The sequence below is a fragment of the Cervus elaphus genome, chromosome 11, assembly GCF_910594005.1.
Source record: "Cervus elaphus chromosome 11, mCerEla1.1, whole genome shotgun sequence".
NCBI lineage: Eukaryota > Metazoa > Chordata > Mammalia > Artiodactyla > Cervidae > Cervus > Cervus elaphus.
Window position 1 is genome coordinate 5,412,052 of NC_057825.1, and position 24,630 is coordinate 5,436,681.

At 51.5% G+C, this 24,630-nt stretch overlaps 1 protein-coding gene across 1 annotated transcript in view; it reads right to left on the reverse strand.

The window, feature by feature from the left end:
* Window positions 1-24,630, reverse strand: part of PRRC2B (proline rich coiled-coil 2B) — an 84,754-nt gene that overhangs the window by 17,310 nt on the left and 42,814 nt on the right. The window contains 11 exon segments of the mRNA XM_043916570.1: window positions 865-1,006; window positions 1,493-1,638; window positions 2,205-2,401; window positions 3,690-4,474; window positions 4,476-5,757; window positions 6,394-6,610; window positions 11,050-11,242; window positions 13,636-13,832; window positions 15,846-16,161; window positions 20,200-20,392; window positions 22,751-22,841. Of these exon segments, the coding sequence (XP_043772505.1) occupies window positions 865-1,006; window positions 1,493-1,638; window positions 2,205-2,401; window positions 3,690-4,474; window positions 4,476-5,757; window positions 6,394-6,610; window positions 11,050-11,242; window positions 13,636-13,832; window positions 15,846-16,161; window positions 20,200-20,392; window positions 22,751-22,841 (3,759 nt within the window).

Consider the following 24,630-nt stretch of genomic DNA (forward strand, 5'->3'; position numbering starts at 1 on the left):
AAAACCAAACTGACTGATACCAAAATTTACTAAAAGGCTATTGTACTTTCAATCAGAGTTGACAATTTCCCAATATTACACTGAAATGTGTTAGAATCAAGGTTTTAATCAGAAACATGAAGACAGGCTCTGTGGCAGAACTAAGAGAATCAGGCTCAGAACCAGGCTCTTGGGTGTCTGTCACATGGCTCTGGGGTTGTCACTTCACTCTGGAAGCCTCAGCTGCTCTGAATAAAAGAGCTAGCAATGGATGATTTCACCAAATTCCTGCTGCCCGCCCTGCAGGCCCTTGCCCAAAGCAGGAACTCAAGAACAATCTGCTCAGTTAAAATGGTTTTATATTTTAAAATGAATTACCAGGAAAATACCACTGGATAAGAAATTCTTTTAACTTCGGGGAAACAGATGTTCTATAAATTAAGGGCCACCCTAGTCTGCTTTAAAGTCTAAGCAGCATTTGGGAAGGAGCTGACAGAAACCTTTTGGCAAGGAAAGGGCGCACAGCACAGACAGGAAAGCAGTGGACTCCTGTTCTCCCAAACAGTCGTCTGCTGCTCGCCCTCAGGGTAAGAAGGAAGGATAACTGACATGGGCAACAGTCAAACCAACTCCTGAGCGACCTCAGCCAGGCGGGGTGGGGACCCCTCTTTCCCGTCACTGGATGCAGAATGCTCTGCCCGCCACCACGCTTCAGGCAAGGAAACTCTGACATCCGCTCAGAGGCTGCAGCGGCACGTGGTGCTCAGACGGCATTAACCCTAGACTCGGCAGAGGAAGCCAGGAGACAGGCAGTGCTGTGCCTATGCTCACGGCCCCAAGCCTGGGAGGCAGCCCGAGCCTCGGGGTCCGAACACAAGCTCTTACCCTGGCTGCTGCTCTCCCAGATCTCGGTGCCCAGGCTGCTGCCGGGCACCGGCCCGTCACCCTGCTCCAGGCACAGGTTGTTCTGCTTCTTCGCAAACCGAGGAGGAATTCGAGAGGAAAGACTCCGGCCTTTGACAGGAACCTATGGAGAAGAGGGTGATAGGGTCCAGCCTCGATAGCAGACATGAAAAATGAGTTCCCCCCAGGCAGACGACTGTGGGCTCCAAAACCACACACGGAAACTGCTCCAGAGAATTCACCAACCGTCGGTTAAGACCTCAACCATGCGGGAACTGCAGTGCCAACCAAACCACCCTGCAAGTGCCCAGTGGGCTGAGATCTGAGACCACAGTAGGAGTAGGCTGGACTTCAGGGGCTAACAGAGGTCTGGGTCCTGCTCAGCCTGTTTCAGCTGGTGTCACCAAGGATCAGTTACCCTCTGAGAGCAGGGAAATCACACCATCTACCCCATGGAGCATAGCGACAGTGGGCCCTGGGAGGCAGCGCCTGCTTACAAGCATGCCTTTCTTCCTCTCCCAGCCCGGGCCGAATTCAGAACACTTTGACACCGCAGGCTACAGGTGTCCCTGTGTCCCAGACCCACGTCCCCTCACAGCGCACCCCGTACCTGCACAGCTTGCTCCTTCTTTCTCCTCTCCTCCTCCAGCAGGCGACGCTGCTTCTTGGTCAGGACCTCAATGAAGCCTTCGCCCACCAGAGAGCCCACCTCACTCTCCTCCCCAGGGCTGGATCCGCAATTTTCAATGATGGCGTCTGAACCAAGATTCACAAGGAAGGGCAATGGCTCCATTTATTGAAAGCTAAGGATAACCTAACCCTACAGACACGTGATATCTAAGCACTGAGTCAGGTCAAAAGGCCAGGCACTTAGCTGGCTTGGGCCTCAGCATATTCACCATCACCAGGGTCTAGGAAACTCAGAGAGTATTTCTACACCCTTCTCACAACCCTGCAATGCACTGTTATCTCAAACCAAACAGGTCACAGTTAAGAAAACAGGCCTCAGAGAGACACACACCTAAGTCCCAGCTCCACTCCTAACCAGCAGTGTGACCCTGGACAAACCACTCAACTTCTCTGGGGCTCAGCTTCCCATCTTTAAAACTGAGACATTGCAGGGCTGTTATGGGAGTGCAGCAGGGCTGTGAGCAACACGAGGGCAGGAATCCTTCCTGTTTTGCTCTTAACCCAGTACGTGCCCAGAACCTAAGATATTCAGTGAAAGGGCAAACTCAGCAACCCATGGCAGTGGCCATTCCCCCCTCGCCCCCCATTTTATCTGGATCCTTCTTCCCCTGAAGATGTGAGCTGACACTCACGTCCGTAGTTCAGGTCAAATGGTTTCATGGTCTCTCCCTGCTCGCCTGACCTCTGGGTGGCCAGCTTGGCCTCCTTCTCTGCCTTCTCACAGGAGGCTTCAGTGACATCAGAGGCAGCATGGGCTGCCCGCTCCAGCGTGTAGTGGCCAGTCCCATTGCCACAGCCAAGACCTCCAGGCAAGGCCTCGTCTGGGGACCTAGAGAGGAAGGAGGATCTCGTCAGCTCAGAAGCGGCCCAAGAAGGAGAAGCCGCATACACACCCAGCACACACCAAGCTCAGCCCTCGTCTCCGTCATTTCCTCCTGGTGTCCCCTCCACCCAGCGGAAGGAGTGGCTAGTTACATGCTGCCGGGAGCCCGTGGGGAGGCCACCCCAGACCACTGCTCCAGCAAAGCCCCTGAGAAGCTGCTCTGTCCTCACCCCCCCCCCCCCCCCCGAGCTCGTCTCCTGTCCTTTCCCTTTGCCTACCACACCCAGTAGGGCTACGGTAAAGAGGTAAGGGGCAAGGCTTAGAACCGGGCCGCAGAGGGAGCCCAGGCCTCGCTCCACAGCCACTCCCCTGGGGCAGAAACTCAAGTAAAGACAGGTCTTGCCATCTGGGCCCTAGAAAGTTCCTCTAGATCCACACCGACAAGAACTCACATTCTCCTGTGGTGCCTTGTTCAGAGATACTGAACTACAGGCCAGGCCTCTGTGCTCTGAACTCTTGAGGCCGGGAAGCAGCATAATTGTCTTCCTCGGCACCTGGTGGGGGCCTGAGCCACATCAGGGATGCGGGCTGCACAGGCTCTGCCCCTACCCTGATCCCAGGCCAGCTGTGGGCAGTGAGCAGGCAGCAAGCACAGGGCACCCACCCCAATGCCTCTGAGTCCAGAGAGGCGCCCTTTGGGCCTCAGGAGTCACTCACAGCCCCTGCTTACTGCCTGGCTATCACCAAGTGTGTGGGGGGAATCCTCAGAGTGGGATTGCTTGTCTTTCATGGAAAAGCAAAGGCACTCAGGGAGCATCTCTCTCTGCAGGACCAGGAGGCCAGCAACGCCCCAGCGAAGAAACTGCCTGGCACAGTCGAGGGCGAGGGAGTCTGGGGAACAGGCCAGCGCTCAGCAGGTGCCACGCACAGAGAACGACCCCAACCCTGCGGTGGTGGCCCCTTGGCTGGACCCCGAGGAGACATACAGAGACTGAACTCTTGAGTGGTACTGGGACAGCCACTATAGGGGACTACCAGATGGGGCCTCTAGTCTCGGTTCTGAAGCCACAATAACAACAACACACCACAAGAGAAGCAGATAGCAGGGTGAGAGGCAATGATGGAGGTGTTCACACGTGATGGCCTTGGCAGGCGGTTGCCCTGGGGCACAACGAGAGGGAAGGAGTCGGGGCCCTGACACACGGCGGGACAGCATGCGTGAGGTGCTGCCGGAAACACCGGCTAACAGAACCACAGCAACAAAAAAGAACCCGGGACTCTGCTTCTGGTTTACCTTTTGGCTTTCAGAGGCGTCCCGTTCTGATGACTCTCATAGCGGGGAGAAGTGTCACCGCCACCTGGCCTAACAGACTTCTCCCCAAACCCTCCCGGCTCCAGCTTCCGGCTCTGCCTGTCCACCAGGGGTCTCTGGCCCGAGAAGCTCCGCTTGGCCAGCTCCTTCTTCTCGCCTGCGCTCACCCCGGGGGGGCCGCCATCGGCCTGGGGGTCCAGCTCGGGGCCGGCCCGCCGCTCCCGCCTCTCGTTGAAGTCACTGCTCTCGGACGCCGTCTCCCACTCCTCATTGGCGTGGTCAGAGGAGTTCTGATAGGCGAGCTCAGGGGACCTGCGGCCTGTGGCGCTGCTCCTGTCCCCAGGGCAGGGTCTGGGACGGCCCGGCCACTGGCCGGCTGCCAGGGATGGCTCGTCCTCCGGCCCCCACAGGCCCAGGGCCTCCCTTTCCTGTCGGAGGCGCCGGAAGCGGGGGGGCTTGTCCTGGCGTGGAGGCCGCCTTCGCCTGAAGGGCCGGTTCTCTGCATTTTCGGTATCTGCTGCGTGGTCATCTTGGAAGAAGGCCCTCTTGTCCTCCACACGGCCATCCTCGAAGCCCCGGGAGCCCAAGGTGTCGGGGCGTCTGTAGGTGTCTGGGATGTAGTCTCTGTCTAAGGGCCGCCGGGCCCCACACGCATCAGGGGGGCCAGGCTCCTGCCAGGAGGCACTAGGACCCCGGCTGGGCCAAGGGGCCACCTCCTTGGCCGCGAAGGTTCTCCGGCCGTACGCACAGTTGCTCAGACGCGGGGGGGAGGGCACGGCCGAAGGCCCGGGGGCCTCGGTTCTTGGCCTCAGGCCCGCCGTGGTCCTCGGGGTGCATCCTGCCAGACCGCCAGGACTCCCTGAAGTCGCCCTTCCTTCCCGTGGCCTCCTTCCGCTCCGGAAGTGCACCCTCATCCCCGGGCTCAGCACCTCGCTGCCGCCGCCGCTTAGGAAGCTCCTCATACTCAGAGCCCTCGCTGTGGGTCTCACTGGCAATCCTCCGCCGGGGCTTGGCCCGAGGGAAGTCATCTGGCGGCCCAAATTCCCGTGGCCCCCGGCCCCGGCCACTCCTCTGGCTGCCGCTGTAGAGGCCCCGTGCCCCAAGGACACCCCCGCCACACAGGCCACTACCAGTGGGTCGCCCACGAAAGGTGAACTCTCGGAACCCGCGGCCGCGGCCCCGGGCTGGCCCTCGGCTCCCAAAGGCTTGCTCCTCATCAATAAAGATCCAGTTATTCCTCTTGGTTGGGGGTGTGTGGCTGGCCTCCCTGGAGGGTCTGGCCTCTGGGGCCCCATCAGGCTTGTTGTCCTCCTCAGGACGGCTGGTCTCACGGCCCAAGCTGGCACGGGCTGAGCCCTGGTCCTCCGAGGTGGCCGGAGCCGCATTGGCCAGCGCAGGGTCATTCTCTTGGTCCTCGTCCTCAGCTGCCTCGTGGACAGGCCCCGTCCCCCGGGCCAGGCGGGTGCTCCCCTCTGCCAGCTCCGGCTTTACCTTCTCGAGCTCCTTCTCCTTGTCCTCCACCTTGAGGGCCTTCAGGACAGGTTTCTTGATGGGGCCGGACCTACGGGTCCTGCCGGTCTGCTCTGGGTGCTGGCTGCTGGTGCCCCGGGCTTCTGGCGTCCACTCGGGCTCCAGAGCTGCCGGCTTACTCGGGCTCCCTTCCTTCTCCCAGGAGGAGACACTGAAGGGTGGCTCCTCCCGCGGTACCTCCTTCTCAACCGCAGCATCTGGGTCGGTGACCTTTGACTGGTGGTTCACGTCCCAGTCGCCATACTCGGGCTTTTTCTCTGTGGGGGCAAAGTCGGGCTCCAGTGGGGAGCACCTGAGGTTTGGGGTGTGACTCACAGGAGTGCCTGCTTCCTGACCATTCTCTTGGGGTGGAAACAAAAGCTCCTGGCCTACTCTCTGAGAGGAGACACGGGAGTCACAGTCTGCTGGGGCCTTCTTGTCAGAAGCGCTCAAGTACTCCTGCCCTCTCTCCTCAAGGAGCTCGCGCTGGGCACTCATGCCCCCTGACCTTCCGGGGGAGGCAGAGTAAGAGCTTTCACTCCTGAAAAGGAACCAGAAAAATCAGTCAATGTGATTGGAGCCTGGTTCCTGGTTTCCACGCTGAACACAGTTTAAAAAAAAAAAAGAAAAGAAAAAAAATTTTTTTTAAAAAGAAAAAGAAAAAAACATAGGCACGAACATTCGCTCTATCTTTAAACGGGCCTCAGAGATGCTGGGCCATGGGCTGGTGGCGGCCCCTGGAGTCCAGAGTGATGATCAGTGGCTGGTGGACTCCATGAACAGCTGGGCATCCTCTGGTTCAAACACGCTGGAGCCGGGAAGTCCGAGAAGAGTCTGGGGTACTGGGCTGGCAGAGCCAGCTCGCCTTACTTTCACAGGAAGGAGCCATAACACACGTGCTCAACCCCACCCCATGGCCCTGGCCCAAGGTTCTGTGGGATTTGCCTCTGACCCCAGGATTCTTCCTGGGCCTTCAGTCACCATCAGAGCCTCTCACATGAAAGCACCCAGCCATCCTCATCTCAATCTCCTTCCCCAGAGCACACTGGTCCCTCCCAAGGTGCCCCTTCCCTAAGGGTGGTATCTCCTGGGACAGGGCCTCCTCCCAGAGCCCATCTCACTGAGGACCAAGATTCCTCCTTCAGCTGCAGGGCAGCAGGACCAAGCATCGCCTCACCTGACATGCATGTCCATGGCCAAACTGTCGCTGGATTTTGGGTGGGGCAGCGAGTAGCCCTTGCTCTGCAATGCCATGTAACCCTCAGGGCTCCACACGGGGGCGGGGTCAATGGCGGTCACCTTCCTTTCCGGCAGCGGGGGCACACAGCTCTGGTCCTCAGAGCGACAGCCGGTCCCACTGAGGGAATCCGGGGGCATTAAGGGTTTCATCAATCCTGAAGAAGGCAAACAGCCAATCGGTCACCTCGTTCAGCAAGCCATGGGTCGCCCACAGGCCCAGAGGAGACAAGCTGCCCCGACCATCACACGGATGCAGCACCCCACCTGCTTCACATCATCTGTTCACAGAACCTCTGAAAACACACAGGCACGCCATCTGAAAGGCCTGTTCAAAGACCCTGGAGGTCCAATCTTAGTTCCCGACAAAGAGCCCCTATGCTGAAGGATATAAAAAACTGGCATATGGAAACAGGACACAACCAACTAGAGAGCTCACGGCTGGCAGCAGAAAGCTAAGAGGCCAGGCAACTGGCAGCGGGAGGTGCCCGAGGGTCTCTTGCACAGACACAGGGAAGATAAGCTACGCTCCAGGGAGCCTACAGGCACCAAGGAGCCAGCGTCTGCCTGCTTCCAAACCCTGCAAGAAGATTCAGAAAGGGGTCTGGGCTTCAGCTCTGCTTGTTTCTGCCCCTGAGCTTATAGTGATAATCCACATTCTCTCCAGGGAAGGGGAGAAGGGAACACACAGATGACACTCAACTCTTAACTGGCCCGAGGAGACAGGGATAAGCTGACATCTCGGTCCAACCAGATACAAACCAGCCTGGGAGATGGCACCCCCTCACTAGGGCCCCTCCGTCCACTTCTACCACATGGGACGTTGTAGACAACATTAAACGCCTCCCATTGGGCCAGAGTCTGTGTAGAAAAGAGGGTCTGATTTTTCAGATATTTCACAAAGCTAATTACTGGCCACCAATGTTTTTGTGCTTTAAAGCAGAGATAATCTGATCAGGAAAATGATTCTGCATCAGGCCAGTGGTTTTATACTTTCTTTCAGCTGTGGATGCTCTGTCCAAAGGTTACCAATATATGACTCCGGCACAAAGGTGGTCTGAGTCATGTGGTGGCGAGGACCCTCTCTGGAATCCTAAAATTACACCCAGTTATTGATCATGAGGTAGGCAGACTGCTCAGCACTACACAGACCTGTTTTTGGCAATATGGCAGCTCACATTACCTGAAAAAAATCTGTCACAAAAACGCTGCACAAAACATATTACACACACTTCGCTTGCAGAGCTCTGCTCCCCAAAACCAGGAAACCCCCAGGGAGCGGAAACCACAGCCATGGGCCAGAGCCATGGGCCAGAGGCACGAGCCAGGGACACATCTGTCAGATGTAGTAACCTACAGCCGTGTTCCTAAACACCACCCCCTCACCCCCTCCCGAAAAGAGATGGGGCTTCTCTGCACAAGGCAGAGAGTTACAGCTGAGGTGCTGCTTACACAAAGACCCTCAAAGGGCTATGCATTCAATTACAAGGCAGACCAGAAAAACCTCACACTCTTTAGGACAGGGAGATGACTGAGCTAGTGTCCTGGCCAGGGTCAGGTCAGGGAAAACAATCTCCAGTGAGGAATTCATGGTCACGTGCCAGCTTTCACACAGGCTTGGGGGTAGCAGAGTGGAGTTCAGATTTACACCCCTAGAATTCTCCAAAAACTTCCTGAGTTACAATAAAAGGTAATTCTAGGCTGGCAGATGAAAAGACAGAGCGACACTGGAGGGATAAGCTCTCAAACCAAGCTACACCAAATCCCCAAGTTAAGAATAGCTCTGCCGGAAATGAACTCATGAGTCAAAACTCCCAGAACATTGGCGGGGAAAGCAATCCACCACAAGTCCATAGCAAGTCCACAGGATCATGCACCGTCCCCAAGAACTTCAGAAACAGATCAAAATGTTAAACACCAGAGAATTACGGTTTACATGATTAAAAGCAAATAAGGAATTGAAAACTCACAAAAAATACAAGACACAAGAAAAAAGAAAGATTTGAGAGAGAAAGTCTAGTAATAAAAATACAGTCACTGAAATTAAAAACCCACTGGACAGTAAAATAAAAACAGATTAGATACAGTTGGAGAGAACATGGAATTAGAAAATAATTCCAAGCATTTTCCCAGAAGGCACCACAGAAATCAGCTCTCATATATTCAAGAGACTTGGAGGCAAACTGAGAAGAATCATGATGATGCGGGCATCTGTACAGCACAATCACTACAAATAATCTAAGTGGGTGACCTGGGAAGAAAGGATACCAAGAATGAAAAAGGGCAAATAGTTAACACGATAATTAGAAGAGAAACTCCCAGAAGTGATGAAAGCGATACAACCTTAGATTTGAGCACCATGAGTTTTAAGCAGAATAAAGTAAAGATAGATATAGATATATACCTAGACACAGCATTTTGAGAAGAACTCCAGGAGACCAAAGACAAAGAGATCTTAAAGCAACACAAACCAGACACAGGAGCCAGAAGAAAAGGAATACTACCTTCACAGTCCCAAAATAAAGTAACTGCAAACCTAGAGTTCTACACCCAGCTACACTATCGTTCAAGAGAAAGGCTGCCATAGGTGAGAAACAGTGCTCAGTTGCATCAAACTCTTTGCAGCCCCATGGACTGTAGCCAGTCAGGCTCCTCTGTCTATGGGATTTCACAGGCAAGAATACTGAGGTGGGGTGCCATTTTCTCCACCAGGGGATCTTCTAGACCCAGGTGTGGAACCCATGTCTCCTGCACTGGCAGGCGAATTCTTTACCACTAGTGCCACCTGGGAAGCCCCATGTGAAGAACATGTATTGCTAAAAAACTTTCGTAGAGGCCTTGACAGAACATATGTTCTGAAAAAATAAATGGAACCCAGATGGAAGGATAAGCCACAAAGACACTAGTAAACATACAGGCAGATCTGAACAAGCATAGATTGAATAAAACAACAAAGATAATAATTTGGTAAGCATGAAAACAAGGGAAGAATTAAAATTCTAGGCAAAAATTACAAGACTCCTGAATTAGAGCTCAGGTTCAGGTTAAACTGATTAGCCTTTGTTAAGTCAAAGGTGCATGTTAGAATTTAACCTAACCACTCACAGTAGAAACAGAATGTAGAAGGAAAACAAAAAGAATCGGAAAACTTGATACCCACTCCCCCAATCTAAAGGGAACAACTTTGGTAACTAAAGTCACAGTTTTACCCACACCAGACACATCTTAAATGTACAAAGATATTCTCCTCTGAAAAGGGCTCAGGCTGACAATAAAAAGTTGGGGTAAAAAGATACCACACGAATACTAGTTGAAAGAAAACTGGAATGAAATTATCATCAGATAAAGTAGACATTAAAGGTAGAAAACCCAAGAAACAAAGGTGCTATACGAAGATACAAGAAACAAGATGCAGTCATCCCAAGCATATGTGCTTCCAGGTAGGTAAAACAAAAACTGACAGGTTTACAAGATTTGACAAATCCACAATCATGGTGGAAAATGTTCACACACCTCTTAGAAACTGATCAAGGGGATTAAAAAAAAAACTGTGATGATATATATTTATACAGCACAGTTAGCAAGCACACTTTAATGGACCATGTCCAACAGAAAAATATATTCTTTTCAAGCCCCTGAGTGAAGTTTGATCTGCCACTTGTTAAAAATAAAGTTTTACTGGAAAGCAACCATACCCATTCAGTTACTATTGTCTATAGCTGTTTTTGTTCTACAACAGCAAAACTGGAGTAGCAGTTCAAAGACTAAAATATTTATTATCTGGTATTAATAGAAAAAAATTGTGACTGCTGGTCTATATCATACAGACCATGATCTATGACCAAAAGGCAGCCACAGTAGAAATTAACAACATATGGATGATATTAAAACTCTGTATTTGGAAATTTTACCACATATCATTAAAAATCACTCAAAATCAGACTAATATTTAATACTGTATAATAATAAAAATGTTATTTTAAAACTCAGTGGCTCATAAAATCAGGTGAGATGTAAATACATCAGAAAACTCAGAAACTAGTCATCTAATTAAGCATCCAACATAATCAGAAAAAGAACAAAATAATTTCAGTGGAAATAATGGGGGGGGGGCAGAAATTAATGAAATAAAAAGCAAATAAAAGACAGGAATTAAGAACCTCAAAAGATACTTTTTAAAAAATGGCATTCAACAAACCTTGGGAAATACTAATCAAGGAAAAGAGAGAACACAAAGAACACTAAAGAATGGAAAGAGGGACAAAACTACATGGCAGAGATAGGAAAATTTAGACAATTAATCCCAGGGATGGGGGAGCCTGGTGGGCTGCCGTCTATGGGGCCGCAAAGAGTCGGACACGACTGAAGCGACTTAGCAGCAGCAGCATGATTCATAGTCTTAAAGTCTCTTCCTAACAATTCTTTGTGGGAGGTACTATTACACCCTCATTTTGTAAACAAGGAAGTTAAAACTCAGACTGGATATGTGACTTGCAAAGAGGCCAGACTGGAATCCAGGTGGGGTCTGTCTACCTCCCAAGGCAACGCCCTTGACCACACCACATACCCTGGCCTTCAACTGCACTTTGGGGCTTACCCGAGGGATGCAGGGCCGAGGGATAGAAATCCACTGGGGTCCGAGCGGGCGGGATCCGTGGGTCCATGTAAGAGGGCATCATCATCCACCTGGGGTCGAAGCCCAGCATCTGGGGGTGGTGCGGGTAGAAGGTGCGCTGCGGGTGGGACGGCGGAGGATACACCGGCTGCCAGTGCTGCATCTTGTACAGCTGCTCCTGGCAGAGACAGAGATCTGGCTGCACAGGTGCTGCGGAGCAGACAGGCTGCGCGTGCACGCACACACACGCTTCCGGGGAAAACCCACCCAGACAGAAGACCAGAGAGGGGAGGCCCCAGTGTATGCATGACCATGTTCAGGCCCGGGCCCTCCCCCAGGACGGATGCACAGTCATGCCATCGTCACACGGGGCCCTCGGGCTCCTCCACTACACACGACAGCTTAGGTGCTCAACAGATCAAAGGCTCTCCTGGAGCTGACACGTGACCAGCACACCTCTCAGAGCACCTCTCCCCGATGCTCCTCCCCACTCCCAGCCCCTACTGTCCCTTCAATCCACTCTCCACACTCTGATGCCCTGACTACGGCCGGAGTCTTCCTGGGTTCTCCACAGCTCTCCATCCAACAGCCGGAATCCCACAGGGCTGCATGTGATCTACAGGGTCCTGCGGGTCTTGACCCATCTGCCTCTCCAGCATCACCTCCCACGACTGCCCTGGCCTCCAGTCTACACACCTGCCTGCCCGCCTGCTTCAGGCCTTGCAAACACTCTGGGCCATCTGTTCCCTGGGCCCCAAACCTGCTCACCCACACCCCTCCTTCAGGTTTCAGCTTAAAGAGCACTTCCTCTGGGAAGCCTGCCACAAGTTCCAAGGAAGATCAGGTCCCCTGTTCTCGGCTCTCACAGCACTGGTGCTTCTCCTGCATTTGCCTCCCTCCCTGTATCAGGAGATCGCGTGCCAAGTTCACTGCAGTCCACTTACCTCTACCATCAGACATGGTACAGAAAAAGCTCATTGCATGAATGGATGAACTAACACATCAATAGAGTATTAAAAATCAAGGACCTAGACTCAGTGAGACTTCATCTCAGACCCTGCTCCACAGCACCGATGACCCCCAGGGCTTCCCTTACAAGTGCATCCCGAACCAGCACCCTGGCCGGACACAGGTGCAGTCAAACAAGCAGGACAGCTGACCCGGCACACCCTATCCTACCAGCCGGCTGGCTCAACTCCAGCCTCGGCTGGGTTCCCTGGACGGCTTGCCGGTGCTCCCAGCACCTCTTAGGAGCGCTCGGCACTCAGTAAGCGGAGCTCTCCAGGGCTCTGCCCACAGCTCCTCCTCCTGTCTAGACCCCAGGTCCCCAGGGAAGCTGACCAGACAGTCCGTTTGCCAGACTCCCTCAGGCTACTCTGGCATGTTCAGACTTCCTCCTACTCTTCAGGAAGGATTTACCTGTCACTGCCCATGCCCACCCTCCCCAGAAGACATCCCTAGAGCAGCTGTTACGACTGTGTCTGGCTGGAGTGACTCCAGAGATCTCTCCAGTCGGCAGTAAATCTTCACCAAGCCCAGGAGTGACTGAGTGGCACCTGCTCGTGGTACAAAACTACAGTAGCACCATGAATGTACCTAACTGTCCAGAAAATAGGCCACGGTGGGCTTCTGGAATGCTTCCTAGGAGCCCAGGGAAAATAGGGTCTGGGGTGAAGGTTGTAAAGGCAACTTTAAAAAATTCTGGGTAAAGGTGTAAAATTTGATCTGTTTCCCCAGGGCACCCACATTTTGGAACGTTTTCAATTACTAACAATAATTTACCAGACTTTCCTGGGGGTCCAGTGGTTAAGAATCCACCTTTCAATGCAGGGAATGTGGATTTGATCCCTGGTCAGGGAACTAAGATCCCATATGCCACAGGGCACCTAAGCCCATGCTCTGCAACTGGAGAAGCTGACCTGCCACCACGAAGACCCAGCACAGCCAAAACAGAGAGAGACTCAATATTTTAAGAACACTGAGGGAACACCAATAACGACTCTACTGGACTACCGATAAACTAGTCTACAGGCATCGCAGGGCCCCTCACCGCCATGGAGAGTCAGGGCTTCATTCCTTCTGCTTTACACTGACCTGTCCAAGGCCCCACACAGCTAGATAAGCAGCACCGTTAGCACCAGAACCCAAAGCTGTTAGACGCAAAACCTACAAACCTCCGCCCTTAACTCAAAGCCAACATGCCTCTCCAGTGCTCTCCACACGGCCCCCAGGCCTCTTCCTCCCGGGGAGGCTCCACGGCGGGGCTGCTGTCAGTGTGAAGAGTGGCCACACTGTACAACTCTCAATGAAAAAACCACTCAGACACCACCGACCATTCCTTTCAACACTAGACAACAGGGTCCACAAACTACCAACAAAGGTTTTCATCCAGAGGATGAATTACCTGAAGAAATGAAAGGCCAGGGCTGATCTCCAAGGCCCCCACTCTCCACATCCCTGCTGGCGACTGGGGTACAGAAGGCTGGGTGTTGTCTGCTTTAACTGAAGGGGCCTGGGAGACGGAGGGGCAGGCCTGTTTACAATATGGGCTAAGTGTCTCCTGTTTACCTGCTGCTGCTGCTGCTGCTGCTGGCGCTGGAACCTCGGAGGGAGTGACTTTTGGTACTTGTTGAATTCCTGCGCAGGGGACCCAGTCTCCCTGGGCCCCTCCTCACTGCCACCGCTCTGAGCCACTGCTGGAGGAGCTGTGGGGACTTCTTCTGAAAACGTGCTGGCGGTCTCCTGGACAGAGAACTCAGGGGAGCCTACAGAACAAGTAAGTGGAAAAGCGGCCAGCTGAGTTCATGAAAGCTTGGCTGAGTGAATATTTAATGGCAAATGCTTTTTCTTGTTGGCACATACCTTCCACTGCTAAACTACTTGCATCCCCAAACCCTGGCACTGGGCTAACACCTCCCATGCCCGAGCTCACAGCCTCCCCCATCACAGATGAGAAAACGAAGGGTGGAGAGATTAGATGAACTGCCTGAAGTCGCACGGTTGGCAGTAGAGCTGGGATACAATTCCAGGTGAGAGAGGGTCTATTAAAATGGACCCAGCGCAACAGAGTGGACGAGGCCTCAAAGAGAGCCCACGTGCCCCCACCTCCACCCAGAGCTATGTGAGTCAGGCTGGCCAGACAGCCCCTCTGAGGATGACAGCTGCAACTACCCCATGGGGCTTCTGTGAGGATTAACTGGGCCGGTCCACAGAGTGCGCTTCAAACGAAATGCTCCCCACGGTCTTCAAGATTGTGCCCCTTGGAATCCCCTGCTGTCTTCCCCATCCCATTTTTGCATTCTTTTTTCCAGCTTTATTATAACTGACGTTTGCATTCTTAAGAAATCTACTGCAGAGAACAAACATCAGTGCAAAGCCTGGGGGTGGGGGCAGTGTCCCAGAGGAATGCTGATGGGCAGGGGGGGTATGGAAGAGCTGGGGACACACCCCACACCCAGGCCCACTCTGCACCCTGCCGTCCACTGCCTGACTCTCTACTGCCTCCTCAGTAAGTCCCTGACACTGGGCCCAGGCTTCACTCAGACTTCAGTGACACGACATTTACAGAAGGACCAGGGTCTGAGTTCCTTGGCCAGAAGGGCGCTGACGACCACCAGGTCACCGGTACGCCCTCCATCTGAGAAGCTTTCAGCAACTAAAACTAACATCAGGCCCTTCTCTACTTTAGAGACTTGGTTTGAGTTCATTTAACAAAGTCACAAAGAACATCAGTCAGTTCAGTTCAGTTGAGTCGCTCAGTCATGTCCGACTCTTTGAGACCCCATGAATCGCAGCATGCCAGGCCTCCCTGTCCATCACCAACTCCCGGAGTTTATTCAAACTCATGTCCATTGAGTCAGTGATGCCATCCAGCTATCTCATCCTCTGTCGCTCCCTTCTCCTCCTGCCCACAATCCCTCCCAGCATTAGGGTCTGTTCCAATGAGTCAGTTCTTTGCATCAGGTGGTCAAAGTATTGGAGTTTCAGCTTCAGCATCAGTCCTTCCAATGAACACCCAGGACTGATCTCCTTTAGGATGGACTGGTTGGATCTCCTTGCAGTCCGAGGCACTCTCATCTCCAACACCACAGTTCAAGAGCATCAATTTTTCGGCACTCGGCTTTCTTCACAGTCCAACTTTCACATCCATACATGCCCACGGGAAAAACCACAGCCTTGACCAGATGGACCCTTCTGATCATGTTATTAAAAACTAGAGCAAGAGACACCCTCCACCACTGAACACTGTTCGGTGTCTCTGCTGCAGCCATGTGACCCAGTCCTGTTAGGATTAATGTCAGGGAAAATGTATTCTAAAAAGCGGGCAGGCTTCCTTCAGTGTCACAGAGAGCGTTGTGCTCCTACGGAGGTCCTCCGGCACCCACATCCCCACTGCTGAGCAGCAGTGGTAACGACGACGGTGATGATACCATGAGAAGGCAGGTGCTTCTGCACCTAGAAATGTGCCACGTGCTTCATGACATCATCTCCCAGGACCCTGAGCCCAGGGGGCGGGGGTGGGTACAAATGCTCTCCAACCCACTTCACGGGCAAGGAAAGTGGGGAGTCAGAGGGGAGGTGTCAGAGCGGAGGCACATGGCCAGCTGGCTTCAGTGGTGAAAACAGGATGTGAACCCAGGTCCCTGATCCAGGCCTGAACTCTTAACAACTGGGATCCCTGTGTGTCCACCCATTGGCCACAGTTCGTGCTAAGAAGCCAGGAGATGCCCAGTGACACAGCCCTTGTTTCCAAGTCAGGGGCCAGGCTCACGGCTCACCTTTGTGGACGGCAGGGCCATTCTCCTGGGGAGCCACCTTCTCAGCCCCCGGAGAGCGGGGAGCTTCCTTCTCTGCCTGCTTCTGGGCCTCATTCGCACGCTGAGCCTGCTTGCACTTCTGGTCAAGCTGCTTGAGTTTGGCGGCACAGGCAGCCAGCCTCTCCTCACGTGCCCGGCGCTCCTCCTCCTCCCGGCGCTTCCGGGCTCGCTCCACAGCCTCGGACATCTCCGACTGGACGAACTTCTGCCGCGGAGGGGGCTTGTCCTCTTTGTCCTCGGCAGACTGCTGCCGAAATACGGTGCCCATGGAGGACTTCTGCTGAGAGAAGACGGTCAGAGGATGTCACAACTCAGAGACAGGTCACCCCCTGGAGGGGGTCAGCTCCCTTCTCAAGACCCTTGGGTACCTTCAAGAGGCCTTTGGCAAGAGGACCTGGGCTTCAATCCTGCTCTGCCCTACACTGTATTTGGAAAGAGGGCTGGGCAAGCACCAACAGTCTAAACCCTAATTTCTCTTTTGGAAACTGCTGATAAACAAGGAAGCCCTCCAAGTTGTAAAGGTGCACGGAATCGTTTGCAAACCTCTTAACACCATGACTGAAATGCAGGAAACACTCAAGAGAATGGGCGCTCCTGCAGCCATCTCTGGGCACGCAAGGTCAGGGTGTCCACAGCTAAAGAACAGGAGCAGAAAACGACATGCTCATCACTTCTCAGCCACAGAACTGCCCTACTGCTCCTCCCACGACAGCAGATGAACCTCTTGACACAAAGAGCCCCAAGATACCAGAACTCACACTCACAGTGAGGTTTCAAACTGATTAAATGTAAAAACAAAACAGCATCTCTAAAAGCATCTCTTTAAGGTATTTTATCTACTTTTAAGTCTCAAGTTGATTGTTAAGTTACTAGACAACCACCAGGGTGCCAGAGATGCAGTGTGAAAACCTCTCAATTCTGGGACTATTTCTCACTGATTTTCAGGAAAAGAGACTGCAGGCAGAATATCCAGCAGTACAAAGGATGGGCTGGGTCCCTGGACCCCGGCCACTGGAAGTCTAATGACATACAACTGACAGAAAAACAGACAACTTCTTGTTTTGAGGGATAGTTACACAGATGAATGTAACTGTTGAAAAGTCATCAGACATATAAAACCAAGATCTGTTGTGTCTTTTCTTGTATTTTAATTGTTACTGTTCAGTTGCTAAGTCTTGTATGACTCTTCTGCAACCCCATGGACTATAAGGTTCAAGAAAAAGGCTGCCTCAGGTTTAGAATAAAGCTTAGTCGCTCAGTTGTGTCTGACTCCTCGTGACTCCATGGACTGTAGACCGCCAGGCTGCTCTGTCCACAGGACTTCCCAAACAAGAATACTGGCGTGAGCTGCCATTTCCTTCTCCACAGGACAGTCCTGACCCAGGAATCGAACCCATGTCTCCTGCACTGGCAGGCAGGTTCTTTACCACTGAGAAGCCAGGGAAGCCCTTTATGTAAATTACACCTCCATAAAAGCAGTAAGTAGCAGTGACAGTAGAGAGTGATTTTTCTCCTAAAAACTAACTTCTTATAATCCAGAGACAATTACTACAAGATTATAAATGTCTAATTTGGAAGCACAAAGGTACTTTTTACATAATATAATTGGGGCCAAGTGTGCACTCACTCTCCTTTTACTTTGCCCCGACCACTGCCATCTGTCCAGGCACCATAACAGCCGTGTACTGTCTCACCTCGAGTCTCCACTAGGACACGTCTCACCCCCTGATGCTCAAGACACCTGGATGATCCCTAAGGCACACCCCTGATTATTCCCTTCACAATTTCCCAGAAATGAAATACCAGAATCAAAGGATATGTGCATATCATGAAAACTACAGATGTGCCTTTCAAAACTGCCCGAAGTGAGCTATCATTTTATAAACTAAATATTCTGCAAAACATTGAAGCTGTGACAATCTTTTCAGAAATTTGGATTCATGAAATGATAAGAGGTTTTATCTTTGCTGACTCTACATAATAATAAAAACACTCAAGATAATTCAGCGTTATTATGAGGAGATCAAAGTAAAAAAAACTTCTTTTGAATACTGAGCAACCCCAATACAGGAATGAAATCTGGGTTAATCGCAAGATAATTTATAAGAGCTGTATTGTGGCTATTTTCATTCTTGTGTCCCCTGTACCGAGCACAATGCCTAGCAAGATATGATATGTGCTCAGCACAAAAAACTCAAGATAAAGGGTATTTTCACTTTAGAGGAAGGTGTGGAACGGGAGTCCTTTAAATAGCAAAGTGCACTGAAAACGGCAAGTCTGCCAAGTTTATTTAAATTAATGCCTTCCCCTCTGCAGCTCTGCCCTCCCTGCTCAGTTCCACCCTGTGGTGGAAGCAGGCCTGCACCCGGTGCCGGGGGGCCAGGCAGCTCAGGGCAGGTGGTCAGAGCCCAGGCAGGTGAGCAGGGCGTCCTCATGGAGGTGTGGCTGACGAGGAAGGTGCAGCCCAATCAAGTGGGGTGAGAAGAGAGGGCTCAGCAGGGCAATTCAGGGTCTCTGGGAGAGGAGGGGCTGACATCTGAGGAGCTGAAGAGGGCACCTGTGCAAGGGAGAGGGTGAGGGTAGAAACAGGGAGACTAGGGAGACAACGGGAAACAGCCAGAATGAAGTGTGTGTGTGTCTATGTGTCTCTCTCTCACACACACACATTCCCTAACTCTGTGTGCGTGCGTCTGTGTGTCTCTGTCTCTCACACACGTGTCTCACACACACACATTCCCCAACTATCCATGGAAAAGGCCAGAAGTAGCGGCACTCCTGGTGCCCACGTACTGATTTCTAAGTGTCATTAAAGGCTGACTCCAGGGCCAAGGCCAGGTAAGGACAAAATGAGCTGGGAAAAGCTTGTTCTACCAGAAAGCAAGGAATCCCTCAAAAAAAAGAATGGAGACAGTGAAAAGCACACAGCTGCCAGTCTGAAGCTCCCAAACCAAAGACAACTGGAACATCCAAAGAAACAATATGAGTTAATTAAAAATTTGATGATAAACAGGATATTCATAGTCTTAAAGTAACTAGCCACAAAACTGCTATCAATTACGAATCTGCAGCGCATGTGAAAGCTCAATGTTATGAAACCCGGTAGCCAGCACCTCAATCCTGAGATTAAAGTAAGCTTGTCACAGCGGGCAGAGAGGGATCAGGGTCACCCAGGCGGGAGCCATGAGAAGAGTCAGTGCCAGCTCTGAGAGATTCTAGCCAAAAAAGGGAAGCCTTGAACCCCACCATGAGGAAGCTCCAGACGAACGGCACACTGTACAAAGCAGTTGCTTCTGATCTTCCAGACCGTCAACCTCAGGAAAGTTGAGCAAAGGCTGAGGGTCTGCTTCACACTGAAGGATGCCTGACCCTGACCCAGATCCCTGTGCATCAAGACCATCAACTGGACAGTGGGGGCAGTGGGACGGGGTCTGCGGACGAGGAGGCAGTGGTATGTCAATGCAAGCTTCCTGGATTTGACTGTGCTTACCTAAGAAGTGTTCTGTGGTGACAGAGCCTGATTGGACTAGCAACTTACTCTTCAAATGGCTCAGGAAAAAATATTCTTTGCATTACACCAACTTTTCTGTAAGTTGTGACTGTTCTCAAAATCTTTAAAGAAGAATTTTTTTTTAAAAAAAGAAGAATTTTTAACTTTAAAAAAAAATAAAATGAGGGACTTCCCTGGAGGTCCATTTGTTAAGACTCTGCGTTTTCAATGCAGGGGGCTCGAGTTCAGTCTCTCGGCAGGGAACTAGATCCCACATGCTGCACAGTGTAGTAAAAAACAAACAAAAAGGGAGGGAGGTTCAAGAGGGAGGTGACATATGTATACCTATGGCTGATTCGTGTTAATGTAGGGCAGAAACCAAGATAATACTGTAAAGCAAATATCCTCCAATTTAAAATAACTTAGAAAAAGAGAGAGAGAAATGTCCGCTTAGACTTTTTCAGAAAACCAACCAGACCACTGAACTCAGTGAAACCTAACTGAATGTCCATCTGAAAGAGTCAGACTCTGGCTGTAGTGACCAGGGACACACCACATTGAGTCCCCAAGCTGGCCACCACTCAGCGTTCTCTGAGCTGGCTGAGACTCCTCCTGCACGCCCCCACCCACGATGGGCTCCTGAAACCTCCCTGGCTTCATCCCTTCCTGTTCATTGTAAATGCACAGAACAGCCTTTCAGGTGACCTGCTGGAGTCTCTGCCTTGGATCTCTGGTCAACTGAACTTGGAAAGGGCTTGTGTGCGCTGACGCACATGCATGTCGCCCAGCCAGGCAGGCACAGAAGCCCTCCCCCAGCGCCCACGGTACCTGGTAATCAGGGCCCGAAGCCCAGCTGTGCAGCTTCCTGGAAGGCGGCTGAGGTTCCGGCACCTTCCGGACGACACGGGTCACGCCTCCTGTTTCACTCCAGTCTTTTCCTTCCTCTTGGGTGCGCTTGGCATCAGCACTGTCTGCAGAGCTCAAGGACAACTGCCGCTGCCTCCTGGGGTCCCAACTGTTCCTAGGACAAACCGTGTAAGAGTTGGTTTTCCTGGTCGCCCCAGGCACGGTCTCATCTTCCCGGTCAGACCATTAGGAATTCTAAAGTTAGCTTCTACAAACCGATTTCCTTCATAAAAGACCCACCGCACACCCCCTTGATGGGTGAGAGAACACGCCCAGAGCACCTACACCAGCACCCATTTTACCAAGTCAGCCCTAAACACACAGCTCCAGGCAGGATGCTTCACACCCATTACTTCATCTACTGCAAAAAAAAACAAACAAAAACGCCTCTACTTCGTCCATCAAAAATGTCTCTACGTCCTCCATTTTAAAGAGCTGGTCACTGAGCCTCCGGGAGGTGGGGGAGCTGCTCACAAGAAAGAGCTGATAGAGTTGAACCCAGGACTCCCACCGCAGGCCCTTCTGTCTGTGCCAAAGCCCCATCCCAGGAATGAACAAATGCTGCTCACAACAGCAGAAGAGGGCTCGCTGAGTGACGCATTAGAAAAGGCAAGAGGAGCAACGCACACACTGGATTGAGGAGGAGAAGACAGACGCTCAGCAGAGGCTACGGGAAGGCTTGCTGAGTAGTGCTCACCCTTACACGCTGCAGTGCAAACAGAGGCTCTGTGACAAAACACGCGCCCACCTGCGCGCACCTCTCCTACTGCAGAAGTGGTGCCCAAAAGCCCAGCGGGAGTGCAGAGAGAGCCGGGAGCCAGGCCTGGCTAATACACATGCTCACGCACACACACACACATGCACACGCACACACGCACACACACACGCTCTGCAGGTGGGGGGAGGTGAGGCAGGGCAGGAGGGTCAGGAGACCAGAGACAGGGCAATGACTGCCAGCGCCTCCTGACAGCAAGCCAGGAGGCGGGGTGCCCACAAAAGGTTCCCGATCTGCCAGGAGAGACCCGAGTCTATCAAAGATGACGACCAGACCACAGGGCGAGGGTGACAGGGAAGGAGGGACCAGCCAGCCAGCTTCTGGATGGTGCATGAAGGAAAGGATGCAGGTCCCAGTGGCCCCAGAGACAGTGAACAGAAAGGGATGGAGCCAGGGAAGTCTCAGGAGCCCATCATGGGTGGGGGCGTGCAGCCAGCTCAGAGAACGCTGAGTGGTGGCCAGATTGGGGACTCAGTGTGGTATGTCCCTGGTCGCTACAGCCAGAGTTTAATTCTTTTAGATGGACAGTCAAGTCACATCAACTCAGACAGAGGAACAGAGTTCCTCCAATGAATCTGCAAAGCTTCACGTTTCCACTGATTTAAATTCTGGATCACATCTCCTTCTGAGCTTAGTTCCAAAAACTGACCCATAGATATTTATTTCCCAAGGGCATCCAAAGATTCAGTTGAAATCAAGCAGCATTAAAATAAATTACAGAAGCCTCAATTAGCTAACTGTCTGTGTGCCAGCTGAGAAGGAGTGACAGAAGATCATTACCAGCTCCCTGCAGAAAAGGAGCTGTGAAGCCGAAGATGACACAACAAAGACTTGCAGACCCAACTACATAAACATTCAATTACGGACAGTAAAACAGACAAAGGGAAAAAAAATACCAAAGCACTACTATCTAAGCACTATAAAACAGTAATCACATTTTCACAGAAAGCACAGTAAGTCTAACAGATATATATACAAAGGAAACAGGCAATTCCATACAAAGAGAAGCATCCATATTTGCCAATACTGGGGTGGTATGGGGTGGGCACGCGGGTTAAAGCGACCATAGATACTATTTTAAAAGCACAAGCCAATGCTACTGGTATTCTGCTGAAAACTAGACCAGCTAGACTACAATTTAAGTATTTTCCAAATGGTGTTGGGAGCAAGAGTCAGTCCAACGAAATGATCCCAAAAAAGAGAGAGAAAAGATTCAAGTGGTCAAATATGCTTAGGCAACATGGCATACCCTGCTTTCGGTTTCTCCCCCAACTCCCAGATTCCCAGCAGGCTGTGGCACCCACACCCTAGGCTCTGGGCACCCTTGGAGTAGAGCTGAACCCAGGCAGTTTCCCAAATCTGCTTGGCCAAAGAAACCTTTAGGGGAACCACTCTCAAAGCAATCTGCAGAACAATCGGTCTACAAGACACACTTGGGGGCAAATGCGGGCACGGTGGCTAAATGGCTAGGACTCAGCCAGCCATGCCTGATGCCCACCCTGGCTCCCCGCCCCCAAACAGCTGTCCTTCCATCTGCAAAATGGTAACAGTATCTGCCCACATGAGGTCGCCGGGGTGACCAGGACACGCATGGCTCATAGAGAACACCAGTGCACCTATATCCATTAAATGTCACATGCCCCCCCTCACCAACTCCCACGCCGGGAGTAGTGCTATGAGCAGGGATGGGGCCCTTACCACTTTGGCCTGCCGTCCTTTACCACTTCCTCCTCCTCATCATCATCACTGAACTTCAGCTTCTCGGAGTAGTCCACTTCTTCATGGAGGCCTGCAACAGGAGGAGGGCCAGCGAGGAGACAAGATGCACATCCCAACAGTGGTAAGAGCACTGCTGGGGGAGGGGGGAGGGCTGCCTCCAGGCAGGAAGGGCGCCAACCCACCTGGCTAAGGGGCACCCCCGGCTGCCACCACCAGAACACACACTGCAGAGAGAAGTGGAGGACAGGGACTAAGACTCCACACTCCCAGTGCAGGGGGCCCAGGCCTGATCCCTGCTCAGGGATCTGGATCCCACAAGTAACACATGATGCAGCCAAATAAATAAATAAAAATCATATTAAAACAAATACAAGTGACCATATGTAAAATAGACAGCCAACGGGAATAGTTGTCTGGCTCAGGAAACTCAAACAGGGGCTCTGTATCAACCCAGAGGGGTGGGATGGGGAGGGAGATGAGGGAGGTTCAGAAAGGCAGGGATAGATGTATACCTATGGCTGACTCAAGTTGAGGATTGACAGAAAACAACAAAATTCTGTAAAGCGATTATCCTTCAATTAAAAAATAAATAAACAAACAACAACAAAAATACAAGTGAAAGACAGTACTGGCTTTGGTCACAGCACAGTAGCCTCTCTGGTTAGATTAACTCCGTTAAGAGAACAGTCCTTAAATCTGTGCAGACCAAGTTTTCTGCAAGTATGTTAGAAGGTGAGGAGTGAGCAGAAGCAGGCAGACACGAGCCAGGAGGCCTCCCAGCCAACACTCTCTCCTGAGCAGTGAGATCTGTGAGTGGCTGCTTTGCCCCAGGGCCCTCCCAAACCCAAGTGGCTCAGGTGGCAGAAAGTGTCCATCAACTGATGAGTGAGTACACAAAATGTGGTAGATCCACACAATGGAACAGGATTTAGCCATATTAAAAAAAAAAAAAAAGAGTTCACACACAAGCTACAACATGATGACCCCTGAAGACATCATGCTGAGTGACAGAGCCAGGTGTGAAAGGCCTCATATCCTACTGTGCTACTCCATTTGTACAGAATGTCCAAAACACGCAAATCCACAGACACAGAAAGTAGATGCGCTTGCCAGAGGTTGTGTGTGGAGGGAGGGGTCACTGGGAGTGAGTGCTCATGGGTACGGGGCTTCGTCTGTGGGTGATGGAAATGTTCTGGAATTCAACAGTGGGGATGACTTGTTAATATACTAATCGTCTCTGAATGGTAGACTTTAAGGGGACAAATTTTATATAATACGAAAATCTGTCACAAAAGGGATGTGACTAAAAGCCCAATCCAGTTAAAGAGTTAGATCTGACGACAAAGCAAGTGTGATCACACGCTATCTCCCAGAGCCTCGCAGGGCATACAGATACAAATGGGCTGAAGGGTGTGGATGCGAAAACACAGCACGACAACAATAAACACTGTCTGAACAATGACCTGACACAGGGCGAAACAGACTGCAAGACAAGACGTGTTAGAAGAGATGAAGAGTATGTGAGAACAATATAAATGGTCAGCACATCAGTCATAAAAATTAAAAAATGTGTCTAACAGCTTCAAAATAAATGAAGCAAACACTGACAGAATTAAAGGGAGAAACAGATAAACCTGCAATTGTAGTAGAGTCTAATACCTTACTTTCAGTAACTGATAGAACTAGACAAAAATGTTAGTACGTAAGACCTGAACGACACTACCAACCACCTTGACTAAACTGATACACACAGAATGTGACATCCAACTACAGAATACACTCTTTTCAAATGCATTTAGACTATTCACCAAAACAGACCACATATCCCAGTGATAAAACCAGCCTTAATAAACTGGAAA